This window comes from Martes martes, assembly GCF_963455335.1.
Source record: "Martes martes genome assembly, chromosome: 7".
Lineage (NCBI taxonomy): Eukaryota > Metazoa > Chordata > Mammalia > Carnivora > Mustelidae > Martes > Martes martes.
In genome coordinates this window covers 143937566-143958450 of record NC_137894.1, presented here as the reverse complement: position 1 = coordinate 143958450, position 20885 = coordinate 143937566, and the positions used below count along the sequence as shown (strand labels likewise).

The 20885-nt window shown below is 62.2% G+C and overlaps 1 protein-coding gene across 3 annotated transcripts; it reads left to right on the top strand.

The window, feature by feature from the left end:
* Nucleotides 1-9579: 9579 nt before the first annotated feature.
* Nucleotides 9580-19255, top strand: CDCA4 (cell division cycle associated 4). 3 transcript variants are annotated; one of them, XM_080809214.1, is made up of 2 exons: nt 9580-9616; nt 16691-19255. In XM_080809214.1, the coding sequence occupies exon 2, from the start codon at nt 16697-16699 to the stop codon at nt 17420-17422; it is 726 nt and encodes a 241-aa protein (XP_080665340.1). In that variant the 5' UTR covers nt 9580-9616; nt 16691-16696; the 3' UTR covers nt 17423-19255. The 3 variants fall into 3 exon arrangements, with proteins under 3 accessions (XP_080665340.1, XP_080665341.1, XP_080665342.1); XM_080809215.1 differs by lacking the exon at nt 9580-9616 and adding an exon at nt 10967-11329 and having other exon boundaries at nt 16691-17906; XM_080809216.1 differs by lacking the exon at nt 9580-9616 and adding an exon at nt 15819-15985 and having other exon boundaries at nt 16691-17914.
* Nucleotides 19256-20885: the final 1630 nt, after the last annotated feature.

Here is a 20885-nt window from a genome sequence, read left to right as displayed (position 1 = left end):
GCCTGGTAAAGCAGGGATGGGACCCAGCCCCACGCTTTCTGAGTCAGAGAACTTGCATCTGTAACAAGTTCCCAGGAGGTCCTTGAGTCCACACACTGAGAACCTCTGGTCTCAGCCCAGTGCCATCAGAAAGGCTCGTATCCCCTTCCGGCCAGTGAGAGGTGGGCTGGGGATTCAGTTTGCTTCCTGGAGGAAAGGCTCTCCCTTCCCCGGGACCAGCGGTGAGGCCAGGTGCGAGGTCCGGAGCTGCAGCAGCCACTCGGAGACTGTGGGCAAAGCCATCGCAGCAGAAAGCACCAAGGGGAGGCCCTGCCCATCCCACTCCTTGGCCTCATCAGGGCTAGGGATGCTCCCCTCCAGTCCACCACTGCTCCCGAGCCCGGGGCCAGCTCCACGTGCAGGAGGGGCAGCCGCCCCCACGCAGCCACCCCCTCCTTCGGCTCCCCCCACGGGCCCTCCGCGCTGTGTCTCCCCGCCGCCACCCCCACGTCTGCTCACACAGCTGCCCACGCTCCTCCTTGCAGACAGCAGGCCCCGCTGACGCTCTCCCCACCGCGGCCTGCAACCCTGCTCCCCTCTGACTTCGGAGGTTACGCTCTTTTGCACAACTGCCCAGACTATTCCTAAACATTTACTTGCCTACGTAGGCCCCCACGGAGACTATGTGGAATTGTTTGGCTTTTATCCAACTTTTTATTTCAAAATAATTTCCAATTTATAGAAAAGTGGTACACTTAGTACAAAAACACTCTGGGTTCTCTCTCTCTTTCTGAAGATTCCCTGATTGTCGCATTTTCTTTGGTATAATTATTTCCGCGCCGTCTGAGAATAAGTTGCAGACACGACGCCCGTTGCCCTTAACACCCGAGAGAGTGTTTTCGGAGCCACGGGACTCTCTCCTGCATGACTGTGTGCAACCTTAAAGGTCAGGAAATCAATCGCCACTGATACAACACGCTCCCTGTCTCAGTGACGTCCTCTGGGGTCTCTGCAGAGCACCCCCGGCCTCGGCTTGCTCGTCTCCTGTGCTGCCGCCTGTCTGCAGGCCGCCGGGGAGGGAGGCCCCTGCTCCCCATCACCCACTGCCCGTGGAGCCCAGCACGGCTCCTGCCGCGGCCCATCGCTGGGGTAGGACGGCACCTGCCAGCACCCCCAGCGTGGAGGGAGCTGGTGAGCCCGCTGCGCTCAGTAGTTCATAAGCAGTTTGTGGGGGGAGAGAGTGCGAGCGGCTTGATGAGGCTGGCGTCTTCCGTCTGGATGTGTGTCGGCGCGGGTTCTGGACCGCTGCTTTGCTCGAGGCACTACCGTCCGTAACTTCCGGTAGGTTCCTGCGTCCTTCTGACACATCTCGCTTTGTGTGGACGCGTCCTGACCTTCTGGGACAGGGTGCTGAGCTGACTCGGCTCAGCCTTTCCTCTGAGGAGCCCCGGCTCCTCCCCGCGGAGAGGGAGAGAACAAGAGCCGGGCTGGGGATGCGCTCCGGGGCCGGGCAGCCGGTTGCAGCCCGGACGGTGTGTGTGCGCCTCCACACACACACGCGCGCGTCCGCATCTCTCCACGTCTGCGTGCGTGAAACTGAGTGTGCTCTGTGACGTCCAGCTGCAGCCCCGCTCCGGCCCCGGCCTGACCTGGCGTCGGCCTGACCTGGCGTCGGCCTGTCCTGGCATCAGCCTGTCCTCGCGTCCCTTCCCCTTGCCTTCGGCACTCGGGATTTACCTGCTGGCTTGGTGGCCGGAGGCTGGTTTCCGAGGGGGGAAGGGGAAGGAGGGGAAAGGAGCCGAGTGTGAAGCCTGAAGGGGCTGAGGTCTCACCTGCTTGCAAGTGGCAGGGGCGCCTCCGTGTCCCAGTTGAAGGCCTGGGACACGGGAGCTGGTCACGCACGGCGCAGCGGGTCCCTTTCAGGCCGCATCCCTGGGGCCCAGGCGGGTGTGGTGCGCACAGGACTGGAGCCTGCGTCTGGGCAACACCAGGCTCCCAGGGCGCTGGGGGCAAGCCTGCTCATCCTGGCCCCAGGCCGAGGCATCAGCGAGATCCCAGACAGCAGGTCTGTCCTCCCCTTCGAGGGAGAGTGGATGCCGTCTGTCCTTCCGGTGATCTGCTCACAGCGACCCTGGAAAGAGCTGCCAAGGCCTCTGCTCAGGAGACGGCAGAACGCAGGAGCCCAGAGAGCCGTCCCCCGCGCAGGTGTGCACTGTTTCATTGTCGTGGAGAATTACACACCCCGCGTGCGGCTGCCGGTCCGTCTTCCTCGTGGGCCTGGCTTGCGGGCCGGGCACCGTGGTGGTGGGGGTGGGTCAGGGCCAAGCCCTGTTTGATGGCCCAGAGCTCCACGCCAGGTGTCTCCACATTCACGGGTTCTCGGCCCACTCCTAAGAGTCTGAACTGGCGGCCAGTCCCGGCCTGCGGCCGAAAGTGCATCGTTACTCAGCAGCCCTCCTTCCGGCCCCGCGGAGCTCTGCTCCCCAGTCCCTGCCGCGGTGCCTGTCCCCACGGAGGAGCCCGTCCCGGCGGCCTGCAGCCACACACCCCAGCGTCACACCCCAGCACTGCCCCTTACTCTCCAGGACCTCCAGCTAGTGGCCTGCGTCATGCGTCCACCGGAGTCGCTGGCCCGTGAGGCCGACAGTCCGGCTGGCATGTGGGAGCGGGCTCTGCCGCGGGAGGACGGTCCCGGCGCAGGTCCGAGCGAGGCGGCGGCAGGTGGACGGGCACGAGTGGGCTGGTTCTTCCTCTGCTGAGAGGCTGGCAGATGGGAGGTGGATATGAGCAGAAGAGGGGTGTTGGGAGGACCCCAAGGTCTTTGGCTGAGCCGCAGGTGGCTGACTGGACTCGCAATGGAAACGCGGCACTTCCGTTTCAGGCGTGTGACTTTGCCAGCGTCCATGAGACATGGAGGGAAGTGAGACAGGAGGGGTGGCTCTGGGGGCGCCGCCGTCCGTCCGCAGGTCGACGTGCGGCACGGATCAGGCACGCGGCCCGAGCATCCTCGGCTGAAGCTGGCGTCCTGCGCGCTCAAGCGGGTGCTGGGCTCCGTTCCTGACGTTGTGGGTCACCAGGCGGAGAGCCCCACTTCCTGCAGCTGCCGGCCTGCCGGGGGCTGCCTTCTGCGGTGCGGGGTGCCCACACACCTTCTCACGCGGCCCCGCCCTCCTCAAAACCAGCGGAGGCGGGCGCCCCAGTCCTTGTCTTGCTTGGGCCTCTGGGGCCTCCCATTCTGCCGCCGGGCTCTTTCGGGGGCTCGTGTGACTGGGTCAGGCCCTTGCAGAGATCTGGGTATGTGGGTCACCCTTCCACAGAACAACATAGCCACAGACCGGCAACGTGCCACGGCCACGGTCCCAGGTTCTGGGTTGGTGCAGGGAGTCCTGGGGACCCACTGGTAGAGCCCCGTCTGCCCCGGTGGTGGGTGATCGTGACTGGAGACGGGACCATCGGGCACCGTCCGCGCTTTGCTGTGGGGTAGACGGCGCTTCACTGGGGGACTGGGTGAGGCAGCCCAGGGAGTGGGTGTGGACAGACGTGGTTTGAGGCCCGGGCCCCGGAGCACCCCAACATCTGCAGGCAGAGGAGAAGGAACCGGCGAGAGGGGCTGGAGGAAGGGCAGGCAGGTGGGCCCTAGGCGTCCGGGGAGTCTGGACATGGGGCCACCCAGTGGCCGATGCGGATGGTGACGGTGACCGTGGAAATCGCTAGCCGCTGCCCGCGTAAGGAAGCCCGGGCCCCTTCAATATAATCTCATCCCAGCCCTCCGGGCCACCCACCTACAGGACTCCCCCTGGGAGGTCATGCAGGGAAGCAAGTCCCAGAGGTGTGGGGAGGGTGGCCAGAGGGGACCCCGAGGGCGGTCCCTCAGCTGCCCACCCAGGTCTGGTGGCGTCTGTGTGTTCAGGGACCACGGGCCCCTGTGCACCCCAAGGCTGCCATGGGCCGATTCCGGGTGCCAGCCGTGCCCTTCTGCCTGCCCCTGAGGCCCAGACCCACACGGCGGGTGGGGCCCCCTGCTTGGCTGGGACTGGCCCTGGGAGAGCGTTTCTTGGGGCACCGGGAGGGTCTGGGCTGTTCACCTGGGCAGGACACAGAAGCCGGGGAGCTGGGGGCGGTTCGGACAGGAGAAGGACCACTGGACAGAGCCCCGGGCAGGGGAGCCGTGCAGACAGAGGCCCGCGGGGCCTGGGGGTGCCAGGAGGAGGCCAGACTCCCTGCCCCCCAGACCTGACCCACCCTCCCTTCCTGGGTGCGGGGCGGGTTTCCGTTCCCGCAGCCCTTCCCGATGCAGCGGCGAGCGGAGGCCGCTTCTGGCCGTTGTGGCAGGAGCTCTGCCGTGCAAATGCCAGACGAGGTAGAGGAAAGCTCCTCTTTGCGTCATTTTGGGTTTTTGTAGACAACAGAGTCCAATGGGGAACCTTCCGGGATTCTGGGTACCTAAGGGTGTGTCGTGGGGAGAGCTCCCCCAAACGAGGCACACAGGGATGCTCACAACAAGGAGGAGGCCGCTCGTCAGAGCGCAGTTCCGACTCCGGCCACACCCGAAGGACTCGGGGAGGACTCTGGATGAGTGAGGTCATAGGCCGAGAGGTCATAGGCCCTCTGACCTATTTTCTTTGGCAGCAAACGTGTCCCCTGCCCAGGGGGATCCCCTCCAGGAATGACAGGAGATGCCAGGAAGGGTGGCAGGGTCTCAGGGCTGGGGTCTGGAAGGGTCCCTGCCAGCAGGCAGGCCTGGAGCATCTCTGGGACAGGGTCACCTGGCCCATGGCCTCGGAGTCTCCTCTGGGCCTGGGCCTGGGCCCACGACCTCACCTCTACCCATGAGACTGGGGCAGACAGGTGGACCTCCAGGGCATGGTCCCAGGAGAGCCCAGGTGTCAGCCCAGCGGAGCACACGGGGACAGTGGCTGCCCTCCTCCTGCTTGGAGGGGGCTGGGCACGTGCTCCCCGAGGAAGGGGCTCTGCTGGGAGGCCGGACAGCCACAGTGTGGTCTTATTACAGGAAAGACTAGACTCTTGGACCGGGTCATACACACGTGTGGCCCGTAATTCTGAGGGTCTGCAACTGTGCATGGCTGGAGACTGGGGGCCTGGGGGTCAGCCTTCTGCGGACGCCGCCTTCGAGAGAGAGAATGCTCCCAGTGCGAAACCCCTGCCCTGAGATCAAGTATGCACAGTCATGGGGTCCCAGAAATCTCGCTGGGCCACCCCCACCCCACCGTACCCCTTGCACAGGTCGGCGCCCCCCGCTCAGACCTTCACACCTGTGGGACGGGCTTCTTCCTCCGTGCACGGCTGCGGCCTGCTCTCCGCCGGCGCCGGGCGTGCTCATCTGGCCCGGCTCGCTCTCCAGCGGGGGCACGGGGCTGCTCTCCGTTTGTCCATTTCGGGCTATAATGGAGGAGGCCTTTTTTTTTTTTTTTTTAAGATTTTTAAATTTTATTTGACAGAGAGAGGGAGAGAGAGCACAAGCAGGGGGAGCAGGAGAGGGAGAGGCAGGATTCCCGCTGATGTGGGGCTCATTCCCAGGACCCCGGGATTGTGACCAGAGCAGAAGGCAGATGCTTCACCCACTGAGCCCCCTGGGTGCCCCAAGGGTCCTTTCTATCAACATTCGTGCGCCAGAGTTTTTGTGAACACATGTCAGTGCCTCTGCTGGGCACAGCCCTGGCCGCTGGGCCATGTGCACTCCTGCCCTGCGGCTGTCCAGGGAGGCTGTCCCAGCTCAAGGGCTGGGATGCCCTTCAGGACGTGTCCGCTCGCCCCCCGCCCAGGGCCTTTCCCTGCAGATTATAGAATGAACTTGTCAATCTCCAGGAACACAAGCTAGGGTTTTGGCTGGGATCGCACTGACTCTACAAGTAAGTTTGAGAACCGCTGTCCTTCCAGCGGGGTCTTCCGGCCGGGGGCCTGCCATGTCCCCAGCTTAGTCCCCGACTGCTCTCCGCGGTGGTTCCTGCTCTTCCCGGGACAGCCCGTGTGCATCTAGCTACGTGCAGCTGGTGCTGACGTCTTCGGCGCTTTGCAAGCAGTATCATTAAAACAGGTTTTAAAATTCTATACTGGCTTGTTACTTGTGTATGGACATAGGATCATCTGATGGTCATGACTAATTTTTCATTCATTTGATCTCTTTATGTGGAGATTTGCTAGGGATGGAAGGTGTCCCCCTCCCGTTGCTATGTGGCAACCCATCTGTGGGTGACCAACCATGCTGGCTAAGACAAGATTCTTTGGATTTTCTATACCCCAAAACTGATCTTCTGGGACTGACGATCCCAGTTCCTTTCGGGTCCTTGCACCTTCTAATTCTTCTGCCTGCTTGCCTCCCAGACCTCCGCTCGATGCGGGTAGAAACCTGCCCCTGATTCCTGGTCATGGGAGGTGGCTCATGGTTTCGCTACGGCACCACAGGGTCACCTGTAGGTGGTTTGTAAATAGGCTTCATTCAGGCGAGGGGAGTCCCTTCGAACTTTGCCCAAGGTGGTCTGGTCTCTGCCCCCGGGACCTGACAAGGGACCCCCAGCCCCCTGGGATGTCCTGCCTGCCAGTGGTGACTGCTGTCGGTGTGGTGTGGTGTGGAAGCCTTGGGCAGGGGGAACGGGGGGTCGCCTGAACCCTGCCCCTGCAGGACTTTGGCAGTTATAAACCACGACTGCGAGTGAGTTTTGGCAAGTTTAGTGAGTCTTTGTAGTGAATTATTGAACCGAAGGTGGTCGTGGTGGCCCCAAACTTGCAGTGGGTGTCAGAGGTGGGGGGGTGTCGTGGGCCGTCCCTAACCTACACTCGCACATTCAGTTTGCCGAGTACTTTGTCGTGAACGGGGGTTGTGTGTCATCGAGAGGTTCTTCCCACCTGTGGGGATTTCCAGCTCTACCTTCATTTCGCTAACATTTGTTTGGTTTGGAATGTCGGCCTTCTGTGTCCCGGAGCGACCCGCCCTGGTTGTGCCTTCTTTTCTGCTCCTCGTGGGACTTTGAGTTGCTGAGACCGTTTGGAAGTTTCAAGGGTGGCGGCAAGGGCCAGCGGCCTGGGACTCCTCCGTCATCACGGGTTATGCCGTCCCCTTCGTTGAGAAGAGTTCCTTCTCTATTAGCCAGAAAACCTTTGTGTAAGGTCGATGCTATTTCCTCCATGAGTCGTTTTAATACATTCCTGTTCTCCTTGTCATTAACTTTCATGAATAAAATGCTGTTTTTAAAAGTCCAAAAACTCCGATATCAGGATCACTCATAAGCCCATTATCTGTATGCTGTTTTGGGGGGGGGGCTTGCTTTTTCCCCTTCTTTAGGTTTCATGTCCTGGTATGTCTGTTAATTTTTCTTTCTTTTTTGTTTTTAGAGATTAGTTATTTATATGACAGAGTGCAAGAGACAGAGAGTGAGGGAACACAAGCAGGGGCAGCGGGAGAATTTTTTTTTAAGATCTTATTTTTATTTATTTATTTCAGATTTTATTTATTGATTTAACAGGGAGATAGAGAGAGAGCGCACAGGTAGGCAGAGCAGCAGGCAGAGGGAGAGGGAGAAGCAGGCTTCCCTGCCGAGCAGGGAGCCTGATCCGAGGCTCGATCCCAATGCACCAGGCGCCCTTGATTTTTCATTTTCTGGACATTTTGGGTGAAGGAGACGGGCGGCTCCGGCTCCGGAAGGCTGACCGCACACAGTATTTCTGACTCCGGCTGTGCGACAGCGGGAGGCCCCGTCCTGCACAGCTGGGACACACAGGGTCCTCCTCCCCGGAATGAAGGCCCTTCTTCCAGGAAAGGGCCTGTTCTCCCTTTCGCTCTGAACCCGCCGAGTATCCTGTGTCCCGCTCCCACCGGGGCGCTCATCTTGCCGTCACGCGCAGGCTGTCTGCGCACTAAGACTTTTGTGTGGCGTGTGGCTAGGGACGACCGTCCCCCCAGCTTTTCCACCGTCTGTGGCCCAAACATTGACATTTGTGCGAGTCACAGTGATGAAGTTCTAGAACCTGGGTGAGGTTCGGTGGGCTGAGGGCCGGAGCCGATGACCAAGGAAGAATTCTTGAGACATCCTTGGTGCAAAATGGTGGTTTATGAAAGCACGGGGACAGGCCCCGTGGGCAGAAGAGCTGCGGCCCCGGGTTGTGAGGGATGCAGGTTCTGTACCCGGCGGTTGGGGGAAGGTGAACAAAGGGGAGGTTTCAACGGAGCTTTCATATGCTAAAGGGGCCTACGAGGTGCGGGACACCGGAGGCTTGGTCGGTGTTGTCCTTCGGCACGCCCTTAACATCACGGTAGCTGGGAGATTCCTGTCTTGCAGGATTGCGATCTCTGCAAGTTAACTATTTGTTTCTCGTCTACGGCGGTCAGGGGTGCCTGAGGAATGTCACACACATGACCGAGGGGAGCGGGTGGAGAGGGGGTGCCAGGTGCCAGCTTTTGCTTTGTCCTCAGCCGGCCTCCTGCTCCCTCATCAACAGAGCGCCGGCCCCGACGCCCAGCACTGCAGGACCAAGGGGGACTTTCTACTTGTCCCCGCTCCACCCCTACCTGTTCCCCGCCCGCTCTCCAAGCCCCGCTCGGCACCGGCTGCTCCTCTGCCCAGTGTCCAGTGGGCTCCTGCCCGCCCCTCCCACCGCGTCACCTTCCCCCGGCCCAGGGCTCCTCGTCTTCAGCCCCTTCCCGTTGGCGTCCGCGCGGGTAGCCCGCCTCACCCGAGGGCTCCTGACGCCACTTCCCACGGGGCTGGGGCGCAGGTCTACTTGCTCGGGCCACGCCGCCCCAGGGAACCCAGTCGGGATTGTGCTGACCACCTCCTTCCACCGGAAACTGTTCGACGAGACACGGCGGCGGGGGGCTCGGCCGCTTGAGCGTCTGCCTTCAGCTCGGGTCGTGATCCCAGGACCCTGGACGGAGCCCCGCCTCGCGCTTCCAGCCCGGGGGAGAGCCGGCCGCCCCCCGCCCCCGCCCCCCGGGCCCCCGCCCCCGCCCCCGGCCCCCCGCCCCCTCAAACCACCGGTCCTACAAAGACTTGTGTGGACTTCTGTGGCTTCGTCTCTTGCGTGCAAGCCGGGGACGCCCCTGTCCCGAGCGCGGGCTGTCCGGGAGCTGCGGGCCCCTCCTCCCCTCCCCTGCAGCCCACCGGTCCGATCCCCCCCCCACTGCCCTCCCCCAGCGCTCACTTCCACCCCCCCAAGGTCCCTCTCTCCTCCCCTCCCCTCCAGCCCACCAGCCCCCCACCCCCAACTCCCCTCCTCTCATCCCCCTCCCCTCCCCTTCCTTCCTCCCCCTCCCTCCAGCGCACGGCTGCGAGGTCCCCGCGCTCTCTCCTCCCCGCCCGATCCTCTCCCGCCCCGCCCCGCCCCGCCCCCTGGCCCTGCGCAGGCGCGCTGCAGCCGCGCGCGGAGACCTGGGAGCGGGAGGGGGCGGGGCAGCCAGGGCGCGGGCCCCAACGGCCAACGCGGCCGCGCGGGAACCGCGCGCCAGGCCCCGCCCGCGGTTTGAACCGGAGGCCCCGCCCCCGCGCTCGGCCAATCGGCGGGCGGGGCGGCCGGCGCCAGGACGACCCTTTGTGGGCGCGGAGCGGCCCCGCCCCGCCCCGCCCCGCGCGGCCCCGCCCCTCCCTCGGCGGCGGGCGCGGGCGCAGACGGCGGCGGCGGCCAGGTGAGCGCCCCGGTGCGCGCGGCGGGCTTTGTGCGGCGGGGCCGGCCTGGGCGCGCGGGGGCCGGGGGCCGGGGGCGCGTTGGGGGAGGGGCGCGGCGCGGGGCGGCCGGCCCGGCGGGTGCTCGGGCGGCCGGGGCGAACTTGGGCTGCCGGGCGCCGAGGGAAGCGCACAGCGGGGCCTGGCCCCGGGCTGCCTGCGCGCCGCGGGCTCCTTGGGGCGGGGCCGCGGCTGCGGGCGGCCCCCCCACCTGCGGCCCGGGTCGGCGCCGGCCCCGCCGGCCGGGATGTGAGGCGCGGACCGGACGGCCCCGCACTGCCCCCCGCGCCCTCCCTGCCTTCCGCGGGGACCTGGTCTGCCTTCCGGACGTCGGGCGCGGGCTGCGCCCCGGGCGCTTCGGCGAAGCGGGGTGTAGCCGGCAGCGGACGCCTTCCGCGGTGGCCCCCCGGGCACCTTGCTCGGGCGCCCGGGGGGCCCGAGTTCGCTCTGGCTCCGGCCCTTTGTGTCGGGGCTTCCGCCGCGTCGGAGGGGAAGGTTACGGGCGCTCTGCGGTGCCCCCCGGGCTCTCCAGGCCCGGCTTCCCGGCCGCTGGCCCCCGGCGTCTGGGGAGAGGCTGGGATACTTCTCCGAGCCACACGGTCCCCGGGAAGAGGCCTCCCGGGCCCCAGCTTGCTGGGGGACGCTCGGGTCCAAGTGGCGCGGGTCCCAGCTCTGGTCCCTCTGGCGGCCCTCGCGTCGCCTGCACCGGACGTTAACTGTTCTTGAGGAAGAGGAGAAGAGAAGTTCTGCAAAATGAGGCTTAATGTCTTAGACGCGGCCGGTGCAGAACTTCGTTTTCGAGTTCTGCCCTGTTTTACAGCTGGGGCTCAAACTCGGGATGAAAAGTCCGTGATGACCTCCTTCTGGAAAGAATGCCGGGTCTCATCTTGGAAAGAGGGCTACGAGGTTTTTTCCAGCTTCCTGAGGGAAGGGGTTTCCAGGCAGAGAAAGTTTGTGTACTTCATTCCACGTAACAAAAGTACCTGGAATGCTTTTTCAAAATTACTTTTTTAGTAATCGCTTAAGGAAAATTTCAGAAGAGGAGGCCGCCCCGGTGGACTCCGAAGCAGCCCTCCTCTGGACTTCGGCAGCCTTGCTCTGTCTTCCCGCTTTCCTTCGATGGGGTATTTCAAAGACGGTCCGAGCGTGTGACAGAAACCGAGAGTTCACGTTGATTTGCCTGAAAACCTGTCCCGAGCATGCTTGGTGGCGGCCGAAGATCGTGGTGACGGGTCAGCTCAGAGCTGAGTCCATCTCCCGCTCTTCAAGCTCTTCTGCTGGAGTCGGGGCTGCCGGCCAGAGCCTGTGACAGCAGCTGCAGGAGAGGGAGAGGCCGCTTGCCGCGCACTGCGGGGAGTCCGCCAGGCCAGGGTCCCCGTTGTTTTGGGGGCACCCTGATGGGACACAGTGCCCTTCCCTGGCTCCACGCACCACGTGGGACCCTCAGTCCTTCTGTCTTCTCCACTTTTCTCTGTATGGGCAGCCGGTGGTCCGGAGGCTGCCGGCCTCTGACCCAGGGCTGAACACTGCATGGCCTACTTGTCCACTGACATCGGGGGGTTTTGAGCAAAGTACCTTGACCCGTGAGGAGCTGATGGGACTGAGCTCAGCCCTTCTGGCTGTGGAGCGGACGGAGGTGTGTCATGCCTGACGCTTTCTTTACCCAGAACTGAGCGGTGAGTCAGGCTCTGCAGTTAGGACAGCCTGGGAAGTGGGAGGTCCTGTGTGCTGTGTTCGAAGGGTTGAGCGCCCAGGCCACTGTCCTGGGCTGCCCAAGGAGCGGTGCTTCGGGGGGTCTGTGTGCCCACTTCTGCTGCCTTCGGAACCGTCTGAACTCTGTGCTGACTTTGTCCCAAACACAAATGTCTGAGGAGGGTGATCCTCATCGGCCACTGGTGATCCTCCCTCAGCCTGACCCATCACCCCGACGTGGCTCTGGTGACAGCTCGTCAGCTTGTGTCATTGGATGTGCTGCCCTTGAGCTACTCCTCCTCAGGTCCTAAGTGTGCCAGCATTTTCTTGTACCAAGTGCAGCAAAAATTAACAGTTGCTCAGGAACATTTGAAGGGAATAATTAGAGTGGCTTTGAGCGCATACTTGTCCTGGCGTGCTGAATGAGATCCGAGCACGTGGCAGCGTGTGGGAGGCAATATCTAAAATGGTTCAGACCTAAACTAGTATGGTAGCCTCCCCCCTACACCAACTTCTTCATGTATTTTTCTTTAAAATGAAGGTATCACCTCGTACGATGCAGTGAGCACTTGGTAGTGGTGCAGTCCGGTGGCTCTGTGAACACCGTGCTCCTGTCGGGATGGGTGAATTTCCATCGTCCTGGAGAGCTCTCGCCGACCCTGCTCCTCTGCTGGTGACATTCTGCTATTTTAGGACTTAGGTTAGCTTCACCTCTTCCAGCAGGGGATGTAAATGGAGGCCTGTGGTACCTGTTTCTTCGTTCTTGCTTCGTACTCAGTCCGTGTTGTCCGTGTGGATTTTGTTGCTGGCTAGTGTTCCACTGTCAGACACACCACAGTTTACCTGTTTGACTTGCTTATTTTGAATCTGAAAATAATGTTTACATCTGGGGTGGTCAGACAGGTTCCTGTCAGGGAACTGGAGTAGTGGCTCACGCGGACGGGAACTTCCCAGCAAATGTGAAAAAATCCATACAGAGAGACCTGGTGCAGGGTGAGCTGATGGCGCCTTCCTAGAAAGCGGCTTGCTGTGTCTCACCTGCCTTACAGATGCTCCTGCCTCTGCCCTGGTCGAAACTGGTAGAAAGGAGTCAGGTGCTGCCAGTATCAGCCCGCAGGGTCAGGAGCCAGCCTCACTGTACCTGGGGAGATCGTGAGTGGTGTGTGTGCGCGGAATGAGGCTCAGTCCTTGTAGTGTCTTTATAGCTGAGGGTCACCGCGAGGCTGTCGGGAGTGACGGTCAGCTCTTGCGTGTCCTGGGAGGTGTGGTGAGACAAGCAGAGCTGGCAGCGAGCGCTCGTGCACAGAGAAGAAAGAGCCTGCTTAGGGAGATGCTAGGAAGAACCTGGTCACCACCGGTCCTCTGCGGGGGGCCCCTGCCGATTTCTGTCTTGCACTTCCTGATGCTCTTCCCAGTTATGTACCGTGAAGCTGCGGAAACAAAGCAGCCTCGGGAGAAGAGCAAAGGCTGTTTATGGGAAGCAGCTGCAGCCACAGAGTGGGCCACCTCCTGGCTTGCAGAATGACACCTGGGGACAGGCGAGTGGCAGCACCGCCGACTGGAACCGGCTTCCAGGGCCCCCGGTGGGGGCTGCGGGCTGGAGGATCGAGCAGCCCTGGTGGTTTTCTGGGCAGCACGTTTGGATTTTTCTAGGAAGTGGGGACCAATATTAGGGTAGCCGTTGGTTACTGAGGCCCTGTCCCTTGGGGGTGACTGTCACAGACGTCATCGACTTCTGGGGCTGTCATGGGGGTAGAAGTCTGACTTCCTGCTCTGTGTTAACCTGAACAGGGAAGGTCAGTTATTTTACTCGCAAAAATGGATTTGGGAATAACAGGTGTAAAACATGAGTAAAAGGACTCCTCGTTTGGAACGGCGTCAGGAGACTGGCAGGGGCAGCGCCCACACCACGGCCCTCGCCGACCACTGCAGACCCACCAGGGAGACACATCCCCTGCGGGTGGACACTGTCACCGTCCCAGCGGGAGGAAGGAAGGTTTCCTCCTGCCCTGGCAACAGCCCGGCCAATGAGAGGCCGGCCCGGCCCAGCCAGAGGGAGGAGTCTCGGCTCAGCCAATGGGAAGCCTCTGTACTTTGAGCTCCTGGTTTAGTCCAATGGACGTTGCATTTACGGAAGCCCCTTGCCCGCCCCCCCCAAGCTCCGCCTCTGCGTCGCGGCCGGGACCGGGGGCGTGGTCGGAGCCGCGGGCGGAGCCGCGCAGCCGGTGGCCGCGTTAGCCCCGGAGCGCCGGTCGGCGGGTGAGGCGGCCGAGGTGGCCGGCAGCGTATTCGCGGGGGGACGGGACGTGCTCGCTGCAGCAGGACCGGCCGGACCGTGGGCGGACCCAGCCGCAGCGAGCGGGGGCGGGGGCGTCGGTGTCCCGCGGGAGGTCGCGGGGCCTGTGGCGGGCAGTGGGCGCCGCCGGCTCCCCGCAGCTTGTCCGTCTCGGCGAGGCCTCCGTTACGGGCCGTGGCCGGTGGCTGCGGGGGCGCTGGCCGGTCCCCTGCACGCTCGGGCCCTCGCGGCGGGCGTTCGCGGCGGCCCTCCCTGCGCGTGTCCTGCCGCGGTGTGTCCCGCCGCGGCCGTGGGCTCCGCGGGCCGTGGCTGGCCCTGAGTCAGCGTCGCTGCCGGAGGCCCCCACGGACCGGCCACTCACGGACTCGGGTCTTGGGCCTTCCGAGGAGGGGGCGGCGGGGCCCCGGGGGCTGCGTGCTCGGTGCAGCGTCCCGGGCCCGGGGATGGCGGTCTCGCTGCGCCCAGTGGCTCCGGCGCTGCTGACCACCGTCCTGGCCACGCAGGGAGGGTCGCGGGGGGCTCGCGGGGGGGCGGCTCTGCGACCTTGTGGTGGCCGCTCGGGCTTCTTTATGCCGTCTGAGTGAGCTTGGTTGGCCTCTGGTCACCCAGAGTTGGAACTTCAGATTTGGTTGGAAAAAGATCCTAAACGACCAAGAAGCAACGGGACTTGCCACGGAGGAGCCCTGGAGACGGACTTTCCCCCAGCACGGGGTCTCTTCCAGGTTGACGTCATCTCACAGAAACCCTCGTAAACCACCGGTTCTCAGCAAGGGACTTTTACGCGAGCGTGGACAGAAAAAACCTTCCGGAAAAGTTGCACTTGCAGCCAAAACAAAAATCTTGAATCCTTTCTACCAGTAGCGAGTGAAATCTTTTTCACTATTTTGGTGGTAAACCCTTTCATTTATTTATTCAGTAATGGTGGATGCGTGTGTGGCAGGTCCCGGGAGAAACGGCCGGTGGTCTCGGGCTGCAGAGTCGCGAAGTCAGACCTGTTTGCTGTTCTGGGGAAGGTCGCCTGGGAGGGGGTCAGCTCCGGCACTGATTTCACAGATGCACAGGCCACCGCAAGGAGACCGTCTGGAAGTCCAGGTGCCTCCCTGGTGTTGGCCTGTGAGTCAGATGCACAGACACACACGTCCTCTGTGCGACTCACAGCTGAGTGAGACCCTGTGTGCATACGGGGCTCTGTGCCGTCACAGCACATGCGTAGCTTCGTGGACCCACTCACCCACGTCAGATCTAGCAATGTCCCCTTAGGTCATCTTAGAACGTTCCAGAAACGTAGTGTGTACCTTGTGCAACAGGTACAAGATCGGCTGAGATCGGCTTTCTCACTCAGCATAATTCCTCTAAGACCCCTCCAGGTGTGGGTCTCTAGGGCACGCTACCCTCCCGCTGAGTGGCATTGTGCGGCTGGTGCCCCACGTGTGTCGGACACTCACTCCCTGGTGCTGGGCTGTTTCCCCAGGTCGTTAGAACTGTGAACATTCTTGTGCAGGCTTTGGTATGAATGTTGGCTTTCATTTCTTTAGGATAAATGCCCCCAAAGTCCCTTAATTTTTAAAATTTCTTAAAAAGTTAAATGTATGGGGGTGAGGTCTATGACATCAAAAGGATATCCTGGGGACAGGGGCTGGCAGGAGTGAGTCCTCAGAGGGGCTCCTGGCAGGGGTGCAGAACTCTGGGGCCCTGAGTGCGGAAAGCACAGGCGCCCTCCCTGCACCCCCCACCCCCGTTCTCTGGGAGCCCCTGCAACGGTCACAGAGAGCCACTGGACTGCTTTTTCTAAAAAAGGAGGGGGGAATCTAAAAATTTGCAAATTTGAAAGACCTAACCCTCTTTATGAATAACTCAGATTAATTATTTGAAATAAGGGCACCTGGGTAGCTCAGTTAGTGAAGCGTCTGCCTTTGGCTCAGGTCGTGATCTCGGGGTCCTGGGTTGGGGTCACACATCGGCCTCCCTGCTCGTTGGGGAGTCTGCTTCTCCCTCTGCCTGCTGCTGCCTCTGCTGGTGCTAACTCTCTGTGTCAAATAAGTAAAATCTCTAAAAGAAAGTTACTTGAAATAAAAACATTTAGCTACTTTATGAACTTGAGAAGAGAGAAACGCGATGCATATGACTTACTTTTGTTCTAGAAGGGGTGGTCCTCACATGCTGCTGGTGGTGTGCCCTGAGAGCCAGCTCTGTAGCCCTCTGGGTGCCTGGCCAGGTGGTGCAGATACCAAGTCGGGGCCCTAGACCCTTCCTGCTCTGCTTTGTGATTCTCCAGAGATCTCAACCTAGAATCAGTTCAGAAGAACAGTTTGCTCATATTTTGGCTTCTGAGAGCAGAGTTCTGGTGAGCCTGCTCTGTGGTATGAGACCGGTGCCCGCCCAGAGCCTTTAGGTGCGTCCTAACCTGCCCCGAGGTGTCTGGTCCTCCAGGCCGGAATGGTGGCTGGCCTTGGAGGCCCCACCTGTGTCCAGTGAGGCCGAGTTCCAGCTGTACTTGGAGGAAGGACGGACACAGTTGTCCAGGGAATCAGCCCCGGCGTCGTTCCTCCCCCAGCGCTCTCTAGCTGAGGGTGCTGCCAGGGCCCTGGGCTGTGAAGGCTTGAGTCCTCTGGACTGAAGGGGCCCATTTCAGCAGGGCTGTGGAAGCCCTGAGGGGACAGGGCCTGCCTGTGGCTGGGACCCACCATCCTCAGCTGGGGCACAGGTGGGTGGCAGCAGGCAGGCCAGCAACTGTCCCGCTTCCCCCACACACTCCTCCCTCATGGGCACCAATGCCCAGAATTTGGGTGTATCACGAGTGTATTTCCCGTATTTGTAGCCCATTTATTTTTTTCCGATGGAGACGGGGTGGAGGGGTTGGGGTGTTGTGTGGTGGTTTAGAGCTCCCTTGTGAATCAGAGCCCTCCCTCCAGAACTGGGGCCCCATGTCCCCTGGGACCAGATTGTCCCTCCCCCAAGCCCGTCTTTGACAGTTGCAGACTGAGTCTCGGGACAGGGTCTTCTGGGGACTCTGGAATGTGCTAAATGGCATCCTCCTTGCTTTCCACAGGGCACGATGTTTGCACGAGGGTTAAAGAGAAAAACTGCCGAGGACCCGGAGGATGTGGAAGGCTGCCCGGCGGGTGCCCAGGCCACGCCCTCCTACAGCCTACAGCGCCAGTCACTCTTGGACATGTCCCTGGTCAAACTGCAGTTGTGCCACATGCTGGTGGAGCCCAACCTCTGCCGCTCGGTCCTCATAGCCAACACAGTGCGGCAGATCCAGGAGGAGATGACCCGGGATGGGACCTGGCGCGTGGTGGCACCGCAGGCAGCAGGGCGGGCGCCGCTGGACCGCCTCGTCTCCACTGACATCCTGTGCCGCTCCGTGCGGGAGCAGGAGGGAGAGCGCCCTGCCCCTGCCGTGGGAGACGGCCAACCAGGCCTGGTTCCGGGACTGGCCGTGGCGCCCGCGGCACCGGCGCCGAGGAGCCCGCAGAGCAGCCTCTGGGAAGGGGACGGCTCTCGAGAGAGCAGAGGGGGCTTTCAGAAGTCCCTGGATCAGATCTTTGAAACGCTGGAGAGCAAAACCTCGGGTTCCGTGGAAGAGCTGTTTGCAGATGTGGACAGCTCCTACTACGACCTGGACGCCGTGCTGACGGGGATGGTGGGCAGCGCCCCGTCGGGCCCCGGCAGCGGGCTCCAGGCCTTCGCCTCCGCCGCCACCTCGCCTCCCGGTTCCAGCTGCAGGTCGGATCTGGGCGAGCTGGACCACGCCGTGGAGATCCTGGTGGAGACCTGAGCGGGCAGCTGTGCCCTGTCGGGACACGTCATGGATGGATTCCTAAGGCATCCGGAGTGCTTGGCCTGTGATGCTCGCTGCCCTGCATCTGCCGGCTCAGCGCCTGGCTTGTCTGTGATGAGGAGAACGTTCCAGAACAGCATCCGGTTGGCCTGTCCCCTTTCTCCCCGAGGGGGCTGGGCAGTTTTCCTTCAGGCTGGTCGTCCGGGCCAGTCTGACCTCCCGCTGGCCCTGGGCATCTGCCCCCTCTGTCCTGCTGCCGCTCTGGAGGGCTTGAGTCACCGGCTCTGTATCTAGCCTGGTTTAACTTTAGATAGGTGAACTTTTTTAAATTAAGTTTTATATGTTTTGGGCAATATTTTGTTGTAAGATATATTTTTTAAACTTTTTATACTTTTATCTTTTTAGATTTTTTCAGCTATTTTCTTAAAAGTCTATTTTTTCTATACACATTTTCTGCTGCTACATTAGAAACTTACAACCTAAACAGTTGCAGTTGGTGTATTTCTTTTTTAAGGTTTAAATAAGGACTTTTTTTTACAGGAAGCTTCACTGCATGTGGTGTACTTAGATCATGAATTTCCACGTGACGTTGGTGTGAACCTTCTGTCCTGTGACAGTCAGGGCACCTTGCACGGCCCCACCTTCTCTTCTTGAGTGTCATGACCAGATCCGCTGTGCCAGCCCTGTCTTCGTTAGAGTTACGTGGGGATTTTGGAAGGTTAGTTACGTGGGGATTTTGGAAGGTTTTATTTATGCCTATTTATATGTATATGTTGGAGGTGAAGGTCAGATCCTGTCTACCGGAAGATCGGAAGATCGCAGCCACCCCAGGTGTCTCCGGCGGTGCCTTCAGAGGATCTGACTCTCGGGGCCCCTCTTGTGTAGTTTTCCCAGCACAAGGGGCCTCTCCCTGGAAGACGCTGCCCTCCAGTGTCCCTCACCGCTGTAGAGGGCCCCCGGCTTGTATGGACATTAATCAAGGGAAACCTCACTAAAATGGAGTGGGGAGGCCTGAACTGGGGGCCCTCACTCCGTCCCACTGGACGTCAAGGATTGTCAGTCACAGACCTAGCAGAAGAATCCTTAACAGGAAAGGCTCAGTTTCGGGTCCCACCAGAAAAGGTGCACATTGCGTCTCCCACCAGGAAGTTCCGGCCCCATCACTGCAAGCCCGAGACAAGCCCTCATCAGCCAGGCCTCCCGCTTCTCTCCAGTGGGCTTCCGTCCCAAACAGGCCTTCCCGTTTCCTCCTTTCTCTGTAACGAATGTTCCTCTCGTGTGTTTGTTGGACTTGCCTGTGGGTGTGCCCTAGCACGTTGCAATTCTGTCATCACTGAATAAACCCATTTTTCTAGTGAAAAGGTCAACGCTTAACGTGGCCACTGGGCAGGCGTGCTCGGAGGCTGCCCTGTGCCGGTGTGTGCGGACAGGGCTGGACTGGAGAAGGCCCACACTTGCCCTGTGACACTGGTGCTGGGACAGAGCCGAGAGGTTAAGTCCAGGATTAAATCTGGACACTTGTCCCATACGCCTTCTCAATCCTGAGGGTGGTTGACGGTGGGGTTGGCGGAGCAGTGCCGCTGAAGTGAGCTTTGGGCTACCTACCGTGCTCCCCGGGGCCCTGCCCTGGATGCTGGGAACACCCACACCTTTTTGATTTTTTTCACAGGTTTATGAGTAAGCCTGCACGCTCTGCGCCAGCCCTGCCCAGCTCCTCCTGCTTTTGCTTCTTGACCCAGCCCTTAGCCAAAACGGCCTGTTTCCTTTCCTGCGTCAGACCTTTCTCTCGTATGGGCCACGTGCACATGACTTTATTAAAAATTACCCAGCAAACGAAAGGGAAACGCGTTCGTCATCAGCTACAGCGGGGCCCTCGAGCCCATCTGTTTCCCCGGGTCAGCGCGGCGGGCTTCTCCGTTTCCCTTGCATGTGTCGGATGGGCATTTTGCCAGCCACACTGGCTTCGACGTTCAGCCCTCGCTCCCTGCCCCAGGCCCGGGCTGGAGGGAGGGACGGTGCCCTCGGAGGAGCCCGCGGCAGGCTGCGCCTCGCCCCGCCTGCCTCCTCAGGTTCTGAGCGCCCTTTCTCGTGGGGAGTAGGTCCACGGGCTCCAGCACGCCAGAGCCCTGGACGGTGCGCAAACCAGTGAGAGGAGGACTCGTCCGGGGCGGGGCCGGGAGGCCGGCGGGGCCAGTGCTCACGCCACGCCCCTCGCCGACCACTGCAGACCCACGGGAGGACACATCCCCTGCCCGTGGACACTGTCACCGTCCCAGCGGGAGGAAGGAAGGTTTCCTCCCGCCCTGGCAACGGCCCGGCCAATGAGGGGCCTCTGTACTTGGGGCCTCGTTCACTCTAGTAGACTCTCCGTGCCCCGCCCCGCCCCGCCCCGCCCCGGGTCCCCGCTCCTCGCGCGTGCGGCCCGCGGGCCTCGTGCCCGGGAGAAGCGCGTGCCCCGCGGCGGCTTGTTTCCAGGGCGAAGGCCGCCCGGGGCTGGGCCGTGGTGCTGCCGCAGTCCGGGGCTCGCGGCCGCCGGGGAACGGGGCGGGTGGCCGGGCCGCCGCTCCGGACCGCTGCCCGCTCGGTGCCGGGCGCTCCGTCCTGGGACGCGGGCCCGCCGCCGCCCGAGCCGGGCGGACCCGACGCCCCCGCACACCTCGGGGCGAGGCCTCGGGCGGGCCGGAGGCGGCGGGCCGGCGGCCGGGGATGGCTCTGACCTGGCCGCGCCGGACTGCGCCGTCCGGGCGCCTGCGTCGGCGCCGCCGGGGCCGCTGCCCTCCCGGTGCTGCCCCTCGGGCGGGGCGCTCTGCGGCTCCGCGCTCTGCGCAGGGGAGCGGCCGGCGGGCAGCGGTCTGGGCCCCGAGCGCGGCCGTCCCGGAGCCCGTGGCATCCGCCTCCCTCGGTTCTCGGACGCGGCCTCTGCTCTCGTTCCGCTCTGCTTTTGTGGCTGATTTTGTACTTGCAGGTTTGCAGTCTCTTGGGGAAAAGCCCCCAGATGTACACGCGCTGCCGGCCCGCCCCGCACGGGAGCGCAAGAGCCGCCTGCTGCGGGAGTGGGGCCCGGGGCGGTGCCCGACAGAGCAGTGTGGCCTCTACCTGCACAGGCCTCGTCGTCCGAGCACCGCGCCTACACGGAGGCCACCGTCCCCACGCCCGTGCCCTCCTGGCCCCTGCTGGGCATGTGAGCGCCGCTGAGCTGAGCCCAGCCCGGGCCGGGGTCTGAGGAAGGCCGCAGCCGCTGGCCAGGCGCTGGGCGCAAGGAGGTGCTGCTCCATGGTGGTCTCACCTATAGGATGGCGATGGCTCAGGGCTGGGAGCAGGGCAGAGGGCAGGCTGTGCTTCCCACCCCTGCCCCAGTGGGGCCTCTGGCCTGGAAGCCAGCCTCCAGGAGGTCCCTGGCCGGGATCTTGCTTTCCCTCCTAGGCTACTGGCCTGAGAGCGTCATCAGCACTAGGTCAGC

Coding starts and splice junctions, on each gene's coding strand:
- CDCA4 (XM_080809214.1), top strand. CDS start 16,697: ATGTTTGCACGAGGGTTAAAGAGAAAAACTGCCGAGGACCCGGAGGAT.